This window comes from Musa acuminata, chromosome BXJ1-4, assembly GCF_036884655.1.
Source record: "Musa acuminata AAA Group cultivar baxijiao chromosome BXJ1-4, Cavendish_Baxijiao_AAA, whole genome shotgun sequence".
In the NCBI taxonomy this organism is placed as follows: domain Eukaryota; kingdom Viridiplantae; phylum Streptophyta; class Magnoliopsida; order Zingiberales; family Musaceae; genus Musa; species Musa acuminata.
The window spans coordinates 1,613,620-1,629,900 of NC_088330.1; the positions used below are offsets into that span (position 1 = coordinate 1,613,620).

Here is a 16,281-nt window from a genome sequence, read left to right on the forward strand (position 1 = left end):
GTGCAGGAGAGGAGTCTGGTGTGAGGTCAATTGCATGATACCTAAAGTAAAAAAAAAAAAAGAGAATTCCTTTTCAAAGTCTGATCGTGACAATGAATAAGGTGTCAGGCTTCAGCATGTTCTTCTGCTGAAACGAAAGATAAGAAGAGCTGCACAAGGTGACAAGAAGAGGAAAAATAAGTGAATCGATTTGTTTGGATGTGTTCTTTGTGTACGTGAAATCACACATCTAGCAATTCACTTGAATCCATCAAACATCATAAAAAAAGCTGCAAGTTCTCTTCTGTTTGTCTTCCTGTGTTCATAAGATGATCACTGTATAAGAGGATGACTAGATAAAGATGATCTCATCTAGAAATAAAAAGAGGGTTATTAGGGTTATCCTTTCTCTTCTTTCTTCTCTTAATAGAAGCTGATGGGCTGATTTGGTCTGCTATGTCTTGGGCTTCCCTCGTTGTGGCCTAAATATAACTTATAAGACCTAAGTTCTTAGTACACCAACTTAATGTCACGTCTACTCATCAGGGTGAGCAATTCATTGTCTACCCATGGAAAGGAGCAGAGAAGATGTCATGATGTAGAACAAAACATTATTAGAGTAAACCTTACGTGTACCATATTACGATTGAATTTTAGGATATATTATCCTTTGACAAACATATCAAATTCTAGAGTGAGGAAGCTTACAAAGTGAGTGATGATCTAAATCGATTTATTAGATCTTGATGACTCTCCTACCATCGATTTAGGCTTAGCTATTTTGTATCTTTGATTAGTTCGAAAACTAAACAATTAAAATGATATGTCCTACAATCCGAATTTAAGAAATATTGGAGTCGATGTATCGATCGAGATGAAGTATAATAATATCATTAACATGAGCTCAACATTTTGAACTAGTTATTTAGGTATATCAAATTAATGGATTAATCATTGAACCTAATAAATAATATAATATTTAATTAAAAATTAATAGAAGTATTTGATTATATTTATTTATTGACCAATTTATCAAGTAAATCCATCCTAATAAGTTCTTATTAAGGGGTGCCCCTCTTTTTATAATTTACTTGGGGTGCAAATGCCGAAAAAGTTCTAACCAACTTAAATGAATCAAACATGTTCATCTTCTACCAAATTAGACTAAAAAAATAACAAAATAAAAAAAATTAATAGAGTAACTATTTCTATCATATTATCCTTCGATCATGATGGTTTAAATAAAGTATGTATGTAATTTTATGTGTTATACTCAGTAAATAAACTCTGTTACATTCAATTGTAAATTTAAGATGAAAACATGTCAAATTGAATTATAAAGTCCATAAATTAAGAAAAATGTTAAAATATCAGTAGAATAACTATTCATATCATATTTTCTTCCGTCCTAAAATTTTAAAGTGTGTTGGATAAACTCCATGATATTACACTCATAAATAAATTATTGTGCACTAGAATGTACAATCAACACTTGATTCAGTTTTAGTTTGATTAGGTGTCACAAGTTTTTTTATTCCTATTTAGATAATAATTTTTGGAGGCAGAAATTGTTCTGCATGTTCCATCGAATGAGATCTAGTTCACAAACAGGATTATATTTGCTGAAGTAACAAACTTTTATGCTGTAATTTATGGATTTTTCTGATTTTTTAGAAATTTCCCGCTCGACATAAATCTCTCAAATTTATTTTACTGTCATGTTATATCAACCTTATTCCTATTCGATAATATAATTATTAAAAGGTACGATGAATTGGATCTATCATACGTCGCTCGTTAGCTCTAGGGTGCATGCTATCACGACGCTGCCCATCACCATAAACAACACTCTCTTCGATCCTGATAAGTACCATATTATAAGTTACCTCTTCAGGGAATCATAACATCACGAATACGAAGAGCAAGCGGAAGGAATGATTGAGCTAGTTCGTGTAGCCCTCCTGCACCCGCTCACTCTCTCCGACTAGCTTATCGAGGAAGAGGAAACAACGGAGGCTATAATAGCGGACGAAAGTGATGAGAAAAGGTAGGAGAGACTAGAGACGGAGGTGATGGAGAATTAGACCACCATATCATAAAGCTCAATGGGTGGAGGCACAGGAGGAGGAAGAGGGATTAAGAGGAAGAAGGGCACAGGAGGAGGATAAAGTGAAAGCGGAGGAAGAGGGACACAGGAGGAGGATAAAGTGAAGGTGGTGGAAACGAAAATGCTCGGAGGAAGAGGGATTAAGATATCATTGCATACCAACTAACCGACACTTTGTCTCGAAACTTCAATTCCAAATACGTAGACATAGTGATAAATTTTGAAAGAACTTGTTGCTCATGTTGATTTTACTGGGAAAAAAAAAAAAAAAAAAAGGAAGACCAATCACCTTTTATTTTTAAATGACTTAAGATGTGATAGGAGAGCAAACTTTCCAATCCGTTAGCCATTCGTGGACATCGAGCATCCACAAGTAAACTATTGAGAGTTCAGAGGAAAATAATAATAACCAAAATTAAAAAAATAAAAATAAAATAATATTATATTATTTAAAAATAATTAAAGATGAACAAAAAATACCTCTCATTTTTTTAGTTTATCTAAAAGGAAACAAAAGAAAGAGAAACGATCGGTCCACACAAGCCAAGTCGTTGGAGCGGAAAGAGGGGAGGCGAAGATGAGCTTCGCCTACGCCATGGCGGCAGCCTCACCCTCGTCGCTCCTCCTCCCCAGACCTCAAACCCTACCTCGTCCTCTCTTGAACGGCCGCCTCCCCTCGCCTCCCGCCACCCGGAGGGCCCCATCCCTCCCCTTCTGGTCTCCGACGCGAGACCCCCGCAGGTTCGCTGCCTCTTCCTCGCCTGCCCCCAGTGCTGTGGAGGGGAAGCCTAAGCTGGATGCCGAGAATGGGGGAACAAGCGCCAAGGACAAGGAGGAGAGTTTGAGGGAACAGAGGATCGTTCTCCCCACCAATGAATCCTCCGAGAAGTTACTCCGGATTCGCCACACGGTACTGCTCTTCCTCCTAACTGAACCCTTCTTGCTTCCTTTCTCAGACTGAGGGTAAAAAAGGATAATTTTTTTAGTTATATTGACTGTCGAACTATCCTTCTTCTTTAGATATATGCCATTAACGTTTAAATTTTGATGCTTTGCAGTCGTTGGTAAGATCTATAGCAAGCATTTAGGTACGTATTTTGGGCTTTTGTATGTCTTGGATCTTTTCTCGCTTTCTTGATGAAAAATTATGCAAGTAATGGAATTTTTGGGAAGAAGGGATGAGAGTCTTGGACTGTTCCAATCAGGGAAGAAAAAAAAAAAGAAAGAAAGATGGATCAGTGTCTTTAAGTATGTGACTGAGAAAGATGAAATTTGTTTTCAAATGCTTTGCTCATTAAAAAGAAAAATTCTGCTTATGACCTTTCTGCACCTCGGTCAGCATATAACGCATGGTACAAACGATTTGTTTTTACATATACAAGATATCAAGCATTGATGATATGCGATGAACCATGAATATCCAATACAAAAATGCAGTAAGAAATATCTTGCATATTTATATATTTATTTATTTTGTGTGTGCGAAGAAGTGTGTCTACATCATCAATTTTGATATCCATCGCCATTGATAAATAAAATTACGTTTTACAGACTTAAGTGCTCTCTTTGTGTTATAATGAACTTTGTCAATTTCCTTGTTTTCACAAAGCTGCTAAAGGAAGGAAAATAAAACAAAGAACTAGTGAAATGTTGACATGGAATTCATATTCGTATCTTATTCATTAAACATTTGTAAAGATTTACTGTATATTTATAAATGAGAAAGGGTCAAAATGCTGAACATTGCTGCTTGTATTCAGCATTGCCATTACATGATGCTAGTATCTCTTTTTGCAGTGCGCACATGTCATGGCAATGGCTGTTCAGAGATTGTTCCCTGGCTCTAAAGTGACCATAGGTCCATGGATAGACAATGGTTTTTATTATGACTTTGATATGGAGCCTTTGACGGACAAGGATTTGAAGAGAATAAAGAAGGAAATGGTAAGCCTGACTTAATCTTCAAAAGCTTTGAATGGCTTTCTAAATTAAGGTCATGACATAGCTGTAGTTTTGCAAGAATATTCATTAGCTTATTGTTTCAGGGTACAGAATTTATTTCTTGCATCATCTGTAGGATCGTATCATCAACCGCAATCTGCCTTTAATAAGAGAAGAGGTATCAAGGGAAGAGGCTCAAACACGAATTATGGCCGTAAATGAACCATACAAGTTAAAAATATTGGAAAGTATAGAGGAAGAACCTATTACAATTTATCATATAGGTAAGTTTGCTTCTTCTTCTAGTGTCTTGGTCAACCGTTTTATGAAACATAGTGAACCTGCTGCATCTATTGAAAAAACTTGCTGCTCACCTATCTTTCTATCATACAGGAAATGAATGGTGGGATCTTTGTGCTGGACCCCATGTGGATTCGACTGGACATATAGATAAGAAGGCTGTTGAACTTGAATCTGTTGCTGGGGCCTATTGGAGAGGTGATGTAAATAAACCCATGTTGCAAAGGATATATGGAACAGCATGGGAGACCGAAGAACAGCTAAAAGCTTACCTTCATCTAAAGGAAGAGGCAAAGCGACGTGATCATAGGCGTCTTGGTCAGGATCTTGATCTATTCTCTATACAGGTACTTCAACTATCTCAACCATATAATCAGCTTGACCATAATTGTTTAGTAAAAATGTTTTGAGGATCTTCTTTGAGAATTGGTTTATGTCATCATGCTACAACTTCTATCTTTCCATCAGATGAGAGGGATATATGGAAGTATAACATGTGAAAACTTGTGAGACTTCATTTGCACTTTTTCATCTTACAAAGTTCTACTGGTTTCTTGTCAGGGTTTCAAAAATATTTATATGTGTTTTAACATTGAGATTACTTCTTCCCTATAGTTTCTTTGAGACCAATCAATGCCTGCTGTTCACATGTTCCATGCATGTACAACAAGTTTGCATTTCTATATTAATTTGTATATACTATGCTAAACTTTCAGCCTGTATATTGGAACTACAATTCCCGAGGAATATTCTAATCTTCCTTCTATTCTTTTGCAGGAAGATGCAGGTGGAGGATTGGTATTTTGGCATCCAAAAGGTGCAACGGTTAGGCACATTATTGAAGACTCGTGGAAAAAAATTCATCTGCAACATGGTTATGACTTACTCTACACTCCCCATGTTGCAAAGGCTGATCTTTGGAAAGTCAGTGGTCACTTGGACTTTTACAAGGAAAATATGTATGACCAGATGAATATAGAAGATGAACTCTATCAGCTTCGTCCAATGAATTGTCCTTATCACATATTGGTATACAAGAGGAAGCTGCATTCGTATAGAGATCTTCCTATGAGAGTGGCAGAGTTGGGAACTGTATACAGATATGAATTGTCTGGTAGCTTGCATGGACTATTTCGTGTGAGAGGGTTCACCCAGGTACAAATGGATGATGGCCTCTAGAGCATCTTGGCCAATTAATCATGTTTAACGTTTTCTAGTGGCACAGTTTGTTATGTTTTCGTGCCAACTCCTTCTTTGGTGTATTCTTGGTTATGTTCCAGTGTTTCACATGTTTTCACTTTTCCACTTTTACAATCGATCAGTTTAAGCCAGGGTTTTCTGGTCATTCTTGTCTTTTTTTTTTTTTGAAGAAAATTACTAGCATTTGGTTCATCTGACACATACGAGGATAATGCATGTCCATTATAGCATGACTGGGATCTCATGTATTAGTGATGTCAATTGGCAAAGCCATGAACATGGTTGACGTAAGAATTAGGAGTTTGATGCATGGATTTCATGTTCTAGTCATGCGTCCCTATGTTATCCATGTCGGTGAGGGACTAACACGGGGCATGGTCACATCCTGAGATGCAATTCCAAATTTAACTCCAGGCATGTATCTGGCATGTGCATAATATCTCCATCATGCAATTGCACATGTTATGCATGCCAGTAACTATTACTCCTTAGGGAAGTGATGATATAATGCCTGGCTTGATGGATTATTATGAGTCTTTGTTAATGAAGGAGTTCAATAGTTGATGTCATCTATAGACATCCAGTGATGACATGTTACTTTGTGGTAAAATGCGCATAGTAGATTTGAGATGAAGTTGAATGGATGTGATTTTTGTCGCATCAATCAATAGACTCATGATTTGAAAAACAAATTGTTGTGTGGATGATTGCGAGGCATTGACTCAAGAGGCACAGTGCTTGACTCAAGAGGTTTGGATGAATTCATGATCTTTATTTATCATGGGTAGATGGCTTATGGGGATTTGCTTTACAATGATCAAGTTGAAAAACATTACTGTTAGTGTTATTTTAATATTATTGTTTATCTGTGTTCCTAGTTATAGCTATTGTTGAATAAATTCACATTTGGTAAAAGAATCTAACTCTTTTACTGGTGAGATATTAGTATTGGATTGTTTCAGATTGTAGCATTCACTTTAGTCTGATATCTCAATTTACAAAATATACAACAGGTCTACTCTCTGAAAGTTATTATGATGCTTACCAAACTGTGTTCTTAACATTCAATTAATCACCTAATGATATTTGATTGTACTTTCTCTGAAGGTTCTTGGATCACTCCGAACAAAGTTAAACAAATAGTTTTAGTTTCATTAATATTACTTGAGACTTGAGAGTATAGTTCCAAGCATTCATGATTGTATACCAATGCACAAGATGCTGATGATTTGAGTTTGGCTTCACTATGATGTAGGATGATGCACACATATTCTGTTTGGATGATCAAATAAAAAATGAGATTAGGGGTGTCCTTGATCTGACTGAGGAGATACTGCTTCAATTTGGTTTCAAGAAGTACGAGGTGAACCTTTCAACGCGGCCAGAGAAATTTGTGGGCACTGATGATATATGGGAAAAAGCAACTGCTGCCTTGAGAGATGCTTTAGATGACAAAGGTTGGGCATACCTGATTGATGAAGGTGGTGGTGCTTTCTATGGTCCAAAAATTGATTTAAAAATTGAAGATGCACTAGGAAGGAAATGGCAGTGCTCAACAGTGCAGGCAAGTTGTTTAGCATTCCTTCTATTCGGTTGGACATTCAAAATGAGCTTTGGAATGTGCATATAGGCTAACTAGGCCATTGTATGACATTATTTTAGGTTGATTTCAACTTGCCTGAGCGGTTTGACATATCCTATGTGGATTCAAATGCCGAGAAAAGACGCCCTATTATGATCCACAGAGCTGTTCTTGGATCTTTGGAGAGATTTTTTGGTGTCCTTATAGAACATTATGCTGGTGACTTTCCACTGTGGATTTCCCCAATCCAAGCTCGTGTTTTACCTGTGACTGATACTGAGGTATGCTTCTCCATTTATCATGATTTTGTTGTTAAGCTTTTGATCCCAAATGGATTGATATTTATTTTCCTAAAGGAGTTATTTTTCTACATTGTTGTCAACTCTCAGTATGCAGGCTTTGGATTTCATTGGGCTTGGGCTGTAAAACCTAACTTGATTTTGCTTAAGTGTCTGGCTACCCAACCCAATACAACATGGTTCTATGTTAATCAAAATTATGTACATTGTTCATATCTCCCTCTCCTTTGTGTTGATATCAATGGTGCCTTTTATATCAAAATTAGATGTGAAATACAATATGCTTGTTCAAAATTTCCTCCTATCTCCCTCTTCTTTGTGTTGACATCGATGGTGCTCTCTTGACACTCCTTTTTTTATATCAAAATTAGATGTGAAATACAATATGCATCTCCCTCTTCTTTGTGTTGACATCGATGGTGCTCTCTTGACACTCCTTTTTCTATATCAAAATTAGATGTGAAATACAATATGCTTGTTCAAAATTTCCTCCTATCTTCCTCTTCTTTGTGTTGACATCGATGGTGCTCTCTTGACACTCCCTTTCTTTCTCTTCCTCTATTTCTCGCTCATGGATCTTTTGGCACGCTCACACACACACACTCGCTCATGGATCTTTTGGTACACACACACACACACACTCGCTCATGGATCTTTTGGTACACACACACACACACACTCGCTCATGGATCTTTTGGTACACACACACACACACACACACACATTTGCAATAGATTTCCTTTCATCTTTACCATATAGTATGATTATTGCTGTTTTTCATCTAATGGGAGTGCCAACAAATGTTGTATATACATTTGAGACTTCTACAAAGGAAGCTACTTACTTATATCATGATATTTTTCCATCGAGTCCTCAGCGTTATTGGAGTCAAAAGATGCATATTGATATTCATAAAAGTAGTATGTCTGCAAACAGAATAAATGCTAGCTCAATGTTGGCGTTTCAGCTGGTGAACACTGATGATCAATAAATTGTGTGGTGTTGGGGCTGCTACATTTACAGTCATGCATGCAGTTTCTTCCATGTGAAACAATCAAGGCATTTTGTATCTCAATGCACTCATTGATATCAATCTTAACATAATGGCTAAACGGCTAATATGCTTCTCATACATTTCTAATTTAGCCTTCAATCAGGATGTTGTTATGTGTGTACTGTATACCTAATTAAATGTCAGAATGTGTTGCTTGTGAAATATAACCCAAGGATCTAATGAAAACAAATAGAGGACTTTGATTTTTCATGTTCATGTATAACATGTTTTCTAGTGATATGAGTTTTGCAACCAGTCCTAATAATAGCTCAGTATCAAGGGAAATGGTTCTTTTTTATGCTATGTAGCTATTGAGGTGCTGTTATTACATACATTATTGTGAAAACATCTAAGCTCATAACTTTCATTATGAATTATTCAGGTCAAGTACTGCACGGAGGTGGTATCAAAGCTAAATTCCATTGGCATCCGAGCTGAGCTTTGCTACGGCGAGCGCTTACCGAAGCTCATACGAAATGCAGAAAAGCAGAAGGTGCCTCTCATGGCAGTTGTTGGGCCAAAAGAAGTCGAGACTCAGATGGTTACTGTCAGATCGAGGTTTGGAGGTGAACTTGGAATGATGACCATCGACGAGTTCATTGCTAGAATCCAGTTTGCCATGTCAAACAGAACATCATTGTAGGAAACCCATCTAACCTTGATTCAAACAGTATCAAAACTGAGTACAGTGGAGTTTGCAGTCGTAGCATGTGCATTCTCAACCAACAGCAACAGTAAAGGATTCTAGTTTTCCCCCTCTCCCCCTTCGATTCTCCCAAATTATGTACTATATTTGTTTGCTCTTAATGAAGTAATATTTTCCTCCCACGCATATTACTACTTCTCATGCACATCTGTTTATCAGTTACCTCCTACACTCATTTTGTTGTGAATTTTTCACATTGCATCTGTTCTATAATGGAAAACTCTGGATGGATGACATGAATCACATCCATCATAAACTAAAGATGAGAGGTTGCCTAATCGTTCACTTACTTTGTTTCATAAAGTATTAAATATCATTACTTGTTATAATAAATTTGAATAAATATAACAAAGAAGAAATATTAATGGGGTCGTCAGGTTCTTTAGGGATTCGCCTCTGCTGCTTTTCTTCGGCCGAATGGGCTCGTCAAATTGGGGCAGCTTCCTGGCCGGCGGTTCGAGTGCACTCTTGAAAGCGAGGATACGAGACCTGTTCTTCAAAATGCAGTCATCGAGAAGCTTTTGGTATGGTACGCCACGCTGATGGGGATTCTCTTAGAGAACTATTTCAATCGCACCAATAACAAAGAAGAAATATATGAAGAAAAAAAAGGGTAAAAATAAATAATAAGATTGAGAAAGGAAAACATGTGTAATGTGTCAGATCTCTTAAAGGTTCTCTATCAATGTACGAGATAGGTTATGAAAGCTCTCACATAATGCAAGTGTTATTAGAATTAGACTACGCTTAATAATACAATTTAGATAACTAGCAGTCTTCCAAAATGAATGAGTGAGGGGAACCATTTTTCTTCTTCTGGTTACTATAGCATAGTAGAGGTCAACTACGCATCTATGCCTAACAAAGAATAATTGTTATGGTTTTTTTACCGTAAATTAAAACTTGACATGTGGCGTCAGTCAATCAAGAAAGATTGATGTGCCAAATGGAGATGCCTTTCAGCATGAAATTTAGGAATTTTTTTCATTAATACACTTAATATTCTGTAATTTAGGTATTATGTATATTTTAAAATTTTAAATCTTTTTTATTTTGTCAACTAATTTTAAATATGTCGGAAAGACATATTTATCTGATGCATGATTTATAGAATTAGTCTAAATAGATATCCAACAATTAAATTGTTTTCCAACTCAAAAGACTTTCCTTCATCCAAGTCACCCAATAACTTCGATCACACTTCATTCCAAGGTGGATTATCTTCCCAACATTGGGTTAGATCAAAATTGACATTATTAAGAACAATGAAGGTGGAATCACCTCACTGACACCAACCTGGATATAAGACGCATCCATGCATATTGACTAAGTCTGTGGAATCTCACAGGCACATCCTGGCAACTACAGAATGACACCACCATTTGACTCTATATTAGATCTAATTAGGTTCCTCCTGTGTGAAACCTTTAGTCCAACCCATCACTTCTTGTAGTTAGGCAAATTAAAAAGGATTTGGGGATCAGGAAAAATTTCCCTTAATTGTTGTGCTATTGGAGTGATTGGTCCTCATGTCTTGAGTCCATCTTCTCCCTGCTGATTCACATGGTGGATACGGATATCTATCCAAAGCTGGCTTCATTTATTTACAACCAATATAAATCATTGTTTGTACAATTTGCTGTTCTGCACAAACTAGCATGTATAGAGGTGATACAGGAGAGAGTTGTGCTCCTCATGACCACTTGTGAGACTTGTGAGAAACTCTAAGACAATGCCCCATCTCGTAGTAATGATGTTGGTGTTAGGACTTGGGGTGGAGTGCAAGGTGGAGAAAGCTTATAGAAAGAAGAAGAGGGAGATTAGTTGTCGGGTCAGCTTCCGACTCTCAACTGAGATGGGCTGTCTCTGAAGCTTCAGAAAAAGAATAGAAGAATGGCCAACTCACGTCCTTCTTTCACCCTCTCCAATTTGCTGTGATCCCACCTACTGCCACCCTTTTAAATGCTGCCTTCCTCTTCCTTCATCCCTTGAGTTGTGTGCCTCCTCAAGCTCACAGTTGGGTGAGTTCTCCATGCTCTCTCCTTACCGTCTTTTGATGTTTAATGGAGATTTCAGTTACTGCTAATGTTAATTCTAGCAGACTTCTTTCTGGCTTCAGTGGTGCATGAATTGCTTATCATTACATTTCTCTTCCTTTCACTTGTTTCTTTGATGCCTGGGGATCTTTATGTTTGAAATCTTTTCATAGAGAAGCTTACTTTGATCAGCTCTACGGATTGCAGGGGCAAGGAAAGTCTTATTGCGGGAAGAACAGTTTTGGACAGATCATGGAGCTCACAGTGATCTCTTTTGTTACTACGCTAGTAGCCTTGATGATTTCTTCTCCTGCAATAGCTCAGACACCTCCGGCACCGATCCTACCTCCATCCCCAGCACCTGCACCAGCACCTGCGCCACACCATGTGAACCTCACGGAGCTCCTCTCGGTCGCTGGTCCTTACCATACCTTCCTCAACTATCTTCTTCAAACCCGCGTCATCGACACCTTCCAAAACCAAGCCAACAACTCGGAGCAAGGCATCACCATCTTCGTGCCCAAGGACTCGGCATTCGCACTGCTGAAAAGCTCAGACCTGGCCAACCTCACCGATGACCAACTCAGGACGCTTCTCCTGTACCATGCATTATCCAAGTACTACTCGCTCTCGGATTTCAGGAACCTCAGCAACATGAACCCCGTCACCACGTTTGCCGGCGGGCAGTACACTCTCAACGTCACCGAGGCTGCTGGGATCATTCATGTCGTCTCGTCTTGGTCAAGCCCAAAGATATCTAGCAGCGTCTACTCTACTGCACCAGTTGCCGTTTACCAGATCGGTCGCGTCCTACTGCCGGAAGCAATCTTCAGCGTTGATCCGTCTCTAGCACCAGCTCCAGCTCCAGCTCCGGAGACCACGAAGGCATCAGATATAGCCCCCAGTCACAATGGAATCGCTTCTTCTCCCAAATCTTTAGAGTCACCAACTAATACCGGCGGTTCTGCATACAACACCAGGGGGGTTGGTCTCTTGATCTACTTCGTTTTGGCTGTTTCAAGCGGTCTGATGCTTCTTTAGTGAGCAACACTGCAAAGCATTTCAACTTACAGCATTTTGATTCACTTTTCTGGCAGTTCTTTTTGATGGAGTGGTTTACATAAATATGTCGTTTACGTATACTTTTGCTATATTATATGACGCAGCAATTTGTATGTCATCCGGAATAATGTCCAATTGATATATAGAAGGTTTTTTACCTCGTTGTATAACACTTGTTGATGAACATTGCCATGGAAATACTGCATATGTATCAAGAAGAATGTGAGTTTGAGATGTGATTCAAGAATTGTTTTTGTTTGGGTTGAGATCATGTGGAGTGGCTTTCTGCTGAACAAACTTAGAACCATGTGAAGGTCTTCAATCTTTCCATGTGAAAATGTTCGAATTCAGACAAGGGCATATGATGCACCAAATATGAAGGTTCGTCTTCGATCTTTCGGCTTCTGACCGGAACACAGTAAGTCATGTGGAACCGACGCTTGAAGTCAACTTTGCATGTAGATGCTGTCTGTTGACTTTGTACTGATAAATTAAATCTTGCGAAGGATGCATTGACTGTCTACATTACATAAAAATGCCACTGGCATGCATCAAACCCGCAAATGAGTACAGTATGAAACCATATATATGCATATAACAAACCAAACACAGAGAAGGGAGAGCTCCCTAATTTATTCTCTCTCTCTCTCTCTCTCTCTACGCCACACACATGCGGTATATATATTATTCTTGCAATGCCACACTTAAAAGGATTCATAGCAGCAAGCACACGTCTTTATAAGTTCCCTGGTAAAGCATCACCAAGTCAAACAGGGAAAGGGCAACAGTAGGGGCAACCTCCAAAGAACCCACGACGGCAACATCCCCACCTGCAGTAGCCACCAAATCCGCCACCAGGATAGCCACCGCCAGGGCAGCCACCCGATCCGCCAGGATACTTCTGCTGGTTAACACTTTCTTCCTTCGTGTTTTTTTCTTCTGCACGACAGACGAAATCAGATTCGAATAATTAAGCACTAAGGTAGCTGTGATTATTTCTGTTACGTACATCATGAACATGCATCATTTTACATCTGAACTCGTTAATCCTTTATATATAAATGCATATATTTCTGTCAGAGAGAGAGAGAGAGAGAGAGAGAGAGAGAGAGAGAGTTATCAGTACCGGTTTTCTTAGCCGGGTGCCTGGCTGTTGCCGTCTCCAAAGAGAAAAGGAGAAGAGCTGCTAAACCAAGAACATTCAAAGCCTTATAAGCCATGTCTGACTGCTGGTGAGTGCTACTAGAAGTTGGATGAACTGAAGTGAGAAGAGCCATGCACTGCAATACCCTATTTATAAGCTTCATGAGCTTCCTCCGGCATTGGCCGTGAACATTTAGGAGAAAATGATATCTGACAAATGAGATACTTGGGTGTTAGGACATGCATATCAATCCAACCCTTATCATCTATTTGGAACATACACATAAATCCACAGAAATAACTATTGACCTATCCTGAAGAAAGTGACAATGTTGTATGACTAAATTCAAAAAAAAAAAAAACACGAAAGAATTTTATAATCATGGACATTTTAGGACGAGCAAACAAGTAAATTTCTTATTCTAGCTAAAATATTTTTCCAAGATTAATTAATATTACTAAATATTTAGCTGGGATTAGGTTTAAGTAGAGTGGAATTTGCAAGTACCTTAATTATGATCAAATAGTAACATGATCAGTAGATTGAGTTTTTTTCTTTCATATTCATATATATCCGATCCACTTAAACAAAGTTTGAACATCCCTTAATCATATTTAGAATAAATTCGGATATATCTATAGAGTTAGAAATTTATTTTTCATGCATAGATCACCCAACAAATAATGGTTCAACCGCGGCCAATAATTAAGTAATAAGTATCAGTCCATAGCACACATAATGCCAAATTTATGTTTGCCGAATACATCCAAAAGCCGTAAATCTTCTTGTGAAGCGTCCTGAATCATTGTCTAAACGACTCATTATCCAATTAGGTCTTATGAGCTTTCAAAGAAGAGATTGATTGAGACAAAAGTCAAGTTGCATCAAGTAATGTGCACGTCGGTAGTCGACCACATTCGGTCCATGAAATGCTTGGAAGTCAATGCAAGCAATATGATCTTGATCGTACCGGGCACTTGTGCCATTTGTTGTCTTTATAATATCTGTGCGTAGAGTAGGTCAATTATGAATGAATTTTTAACTGCAATAGTCCATATTAAACATGATTATTGTTCTTCTCAAAATAATGGTTGGTCAAACTAAATTAATCTTACATGATATATGTTCATGCATGATCGTGATCATATATTTCTATCTTACGATTTATATGATTAAATTTCTTTGGTCTTAAGTGCATAAGAATCATATCCTTAGATGATACTGTTCTTAGCTGCTTAGTCATGTTCGACGCCTGAGCGATGTAATACTGTAGCTGTCGACGTTGGAGGCTGAGAGGCGATCACCAGTGTTGACAAGGCTTACGATGCCATATGCTCTCTCTCTTTCTCGTCATTACACCTGAAACAACAGCATCAACACATTTGCTTTAGAGAGAATGGTGTTGGCTGGAAGCAGCCTCTTGCACTGTATGACATTTTATCTGAGAAGAAGCACTATTCAACATCTTCATAAGGCACGTAGGAGATATCATTTGCATCAAACAAGAACAACCACTTTATTCATGATGACAGAACATAGAACACTAATTGACTCTTTAGACCATAGCATACCAACTACGAACTAAGAGAGAAACCCAGGAGGCAGAACTCTTTGGAAAATTCACTCTTTAGACCATAGCACCACACAGTACATAATATGGATTACTAGAACAGTACTGGATGAGACTTATTTAGTTCCCCGGTTCAGCCTGGTATTCAGCATCTGGAACCTCTCCGGGGAAGGAGCAGCATCGGCACCCACCGTAGTAGCCGCGGCGGCAGCATCCCCACCTGCAGTAGCCACCGCCACCACGGCCGGGGTAGCCACCGTTGTAACCACCACCACGGCCGGGGTAGCCACCGTAGTAACCACCACCACGGCCAGGGTAGCCACCGTATCCGCGATCGTCGGGATACTTCCGGTCCTCGGCACCTTCTTCCTTCATGTTCTGGTGCTCTGCATGGCAGCCAGAATGGTCGTCAGACTATTCCCAAGTATATGTATTCTACGTAGCCATAAACATGCATTGGCGTAGAGAGAGAGAGAGAGAGAGAGAGAGAGATCACCAGTTTTCTCACTCAATTCCCTGGCTGTTGCCATCTGCAAGGAGACGAGGAGGAGAGTCGCACAGAGGACACCAAACACAAGTAAAGCCTTGGAAGCCATGTCTGTCCACTGGTGAACTACCTGAAGCTGGATAGGCTGAGGTGAGAAGAACCATGAGTGCGCTGCCCTATTTATAATGTTCAGTATAGCGAGCAGTATCGATCTGATTGTGATCATTTAAGAGAGGCTGCATGTTATCTCGCCAGTGATACAGTTGGGTGTTAGTACACATTAATTTGATCGCATCACTGCATGCTGACAAATATGGTCAGAAACCGATGATAAGCTTATCCTGTCATAGAGTATTATTACATTGGAACAAAGAATGCTCGAATCAACTCCAGAATATGTTTAAGCGAGATGTAAAGAGAAGGTTGTAGCACCTCACCTTACTGCATATATAAATGGGTGGACGACCAAAATACCTAAAATAAACAAATATCGAGGACTAATAGATATATGTATAGATATGTACTTTCATTGGCGACTACTTCCACGTAAGTTATACATGATCTTTGAATCGAGGAAAAGCAGATATACTCTTCTCACTACAACGTCTGTATGCTCATTTGAAAGCCTTCATCAAAGAAACATGTGGCACCGTAATCCATTTTGGCTGGGAAGGTGGGAAGAGAGAGAGAGAGAGTCCAGGCATTAATAGTGTACAGTTGGGAAGGAGACTCCAATGAATGGTCACAGTCAATACTGGCCTATTAAACTAGGAAGATAACAATTAAAAGAAGGTAACTGGATAACATTCCTGTA

The 16,281-nt window shown here is 38.7% G+C and overlaps 3 protein-coding genes across 3 annotated transcripts; 2 read left to right on the plus strand and 1 right to left on the minus strand.

Moving 5' to 3' along the window:
* Window positions 1–2,613: 2,613 nt before the first annotated feature.
* On the plus strand, window positions 2,614–9,294 carry LOC103980340 (threonine--tRNA ligase, chloroplastic/mitochondrial 2). Its single transcript, XM_009396717.3, has 8 exons — window positions 2,614–2,996; window positions 3,884–4,030; window positions 4,164–4,311; window positions 4,421–4,674; window positions 5,105–5,482; window positions 6,783–7,091; window positions 7,190–7,390; window positions 8,845–9,294. The coding sequence occupies exons 1-8, from the start codon at window positions 2,664–2,666 to the stop codon at window positions 9,103–9,105; spliced, it is 2,031 nt and encodes a 676-aa protein (XP_009394992.2). The 5' UTR covers window positions 2,614–2,663; the 3' UTR covers window positions 9,106–9,294.
* A 1,752-nt stretch (window positions 9,295–11,046) lies between these two features.
* Window positions 11,047–12,487, plus strand: LOC135672272 (fasciclin-like arabinogalactan protein 7). Its single transcript, XM_065180732.1, has 2 exons — window positions 11,047–11,189; window positions 11,412–12,487. Exon 2 carries the CDS (start codon window positions 11,457–11,459, stop codon window positions 12,243–12,245), a length of 789 nt encoding a protein of 262 aa, XP_065036804.1. The 5' UTR covers window positions 11,047–11,189; window positions 11,412–11,456; the 3' UTR covers window positions 12,246–12,487.
* A 2,414-nt stretch (window positions 12,488–14,901) lies between these two features.
* On the minus strand, window positions 14,902–15,614 carry LOC135672273 (glycine-rich protein-like). The gene is made up of 2 exons (XM_065180733.1): window positions 15,477–15,614; window positions 14,902–15,366 (listed from the first exon to the last, which is right to left on the minus strand). Exons 1-2 carry the CDS (start codon window positions 15,574–15,576, stop codon window positions 15,101–15,103), a joined length of 366 nt encoding a protein of 121 aa, XP_065036805.1. The 5' UTR covers window positions 15,577–15,614; the 3' UTR covers window positions 14,902–15,100.
* Between the last annotated feature and the right edge of the window lie 667 nt (window positions 15,615–16,281).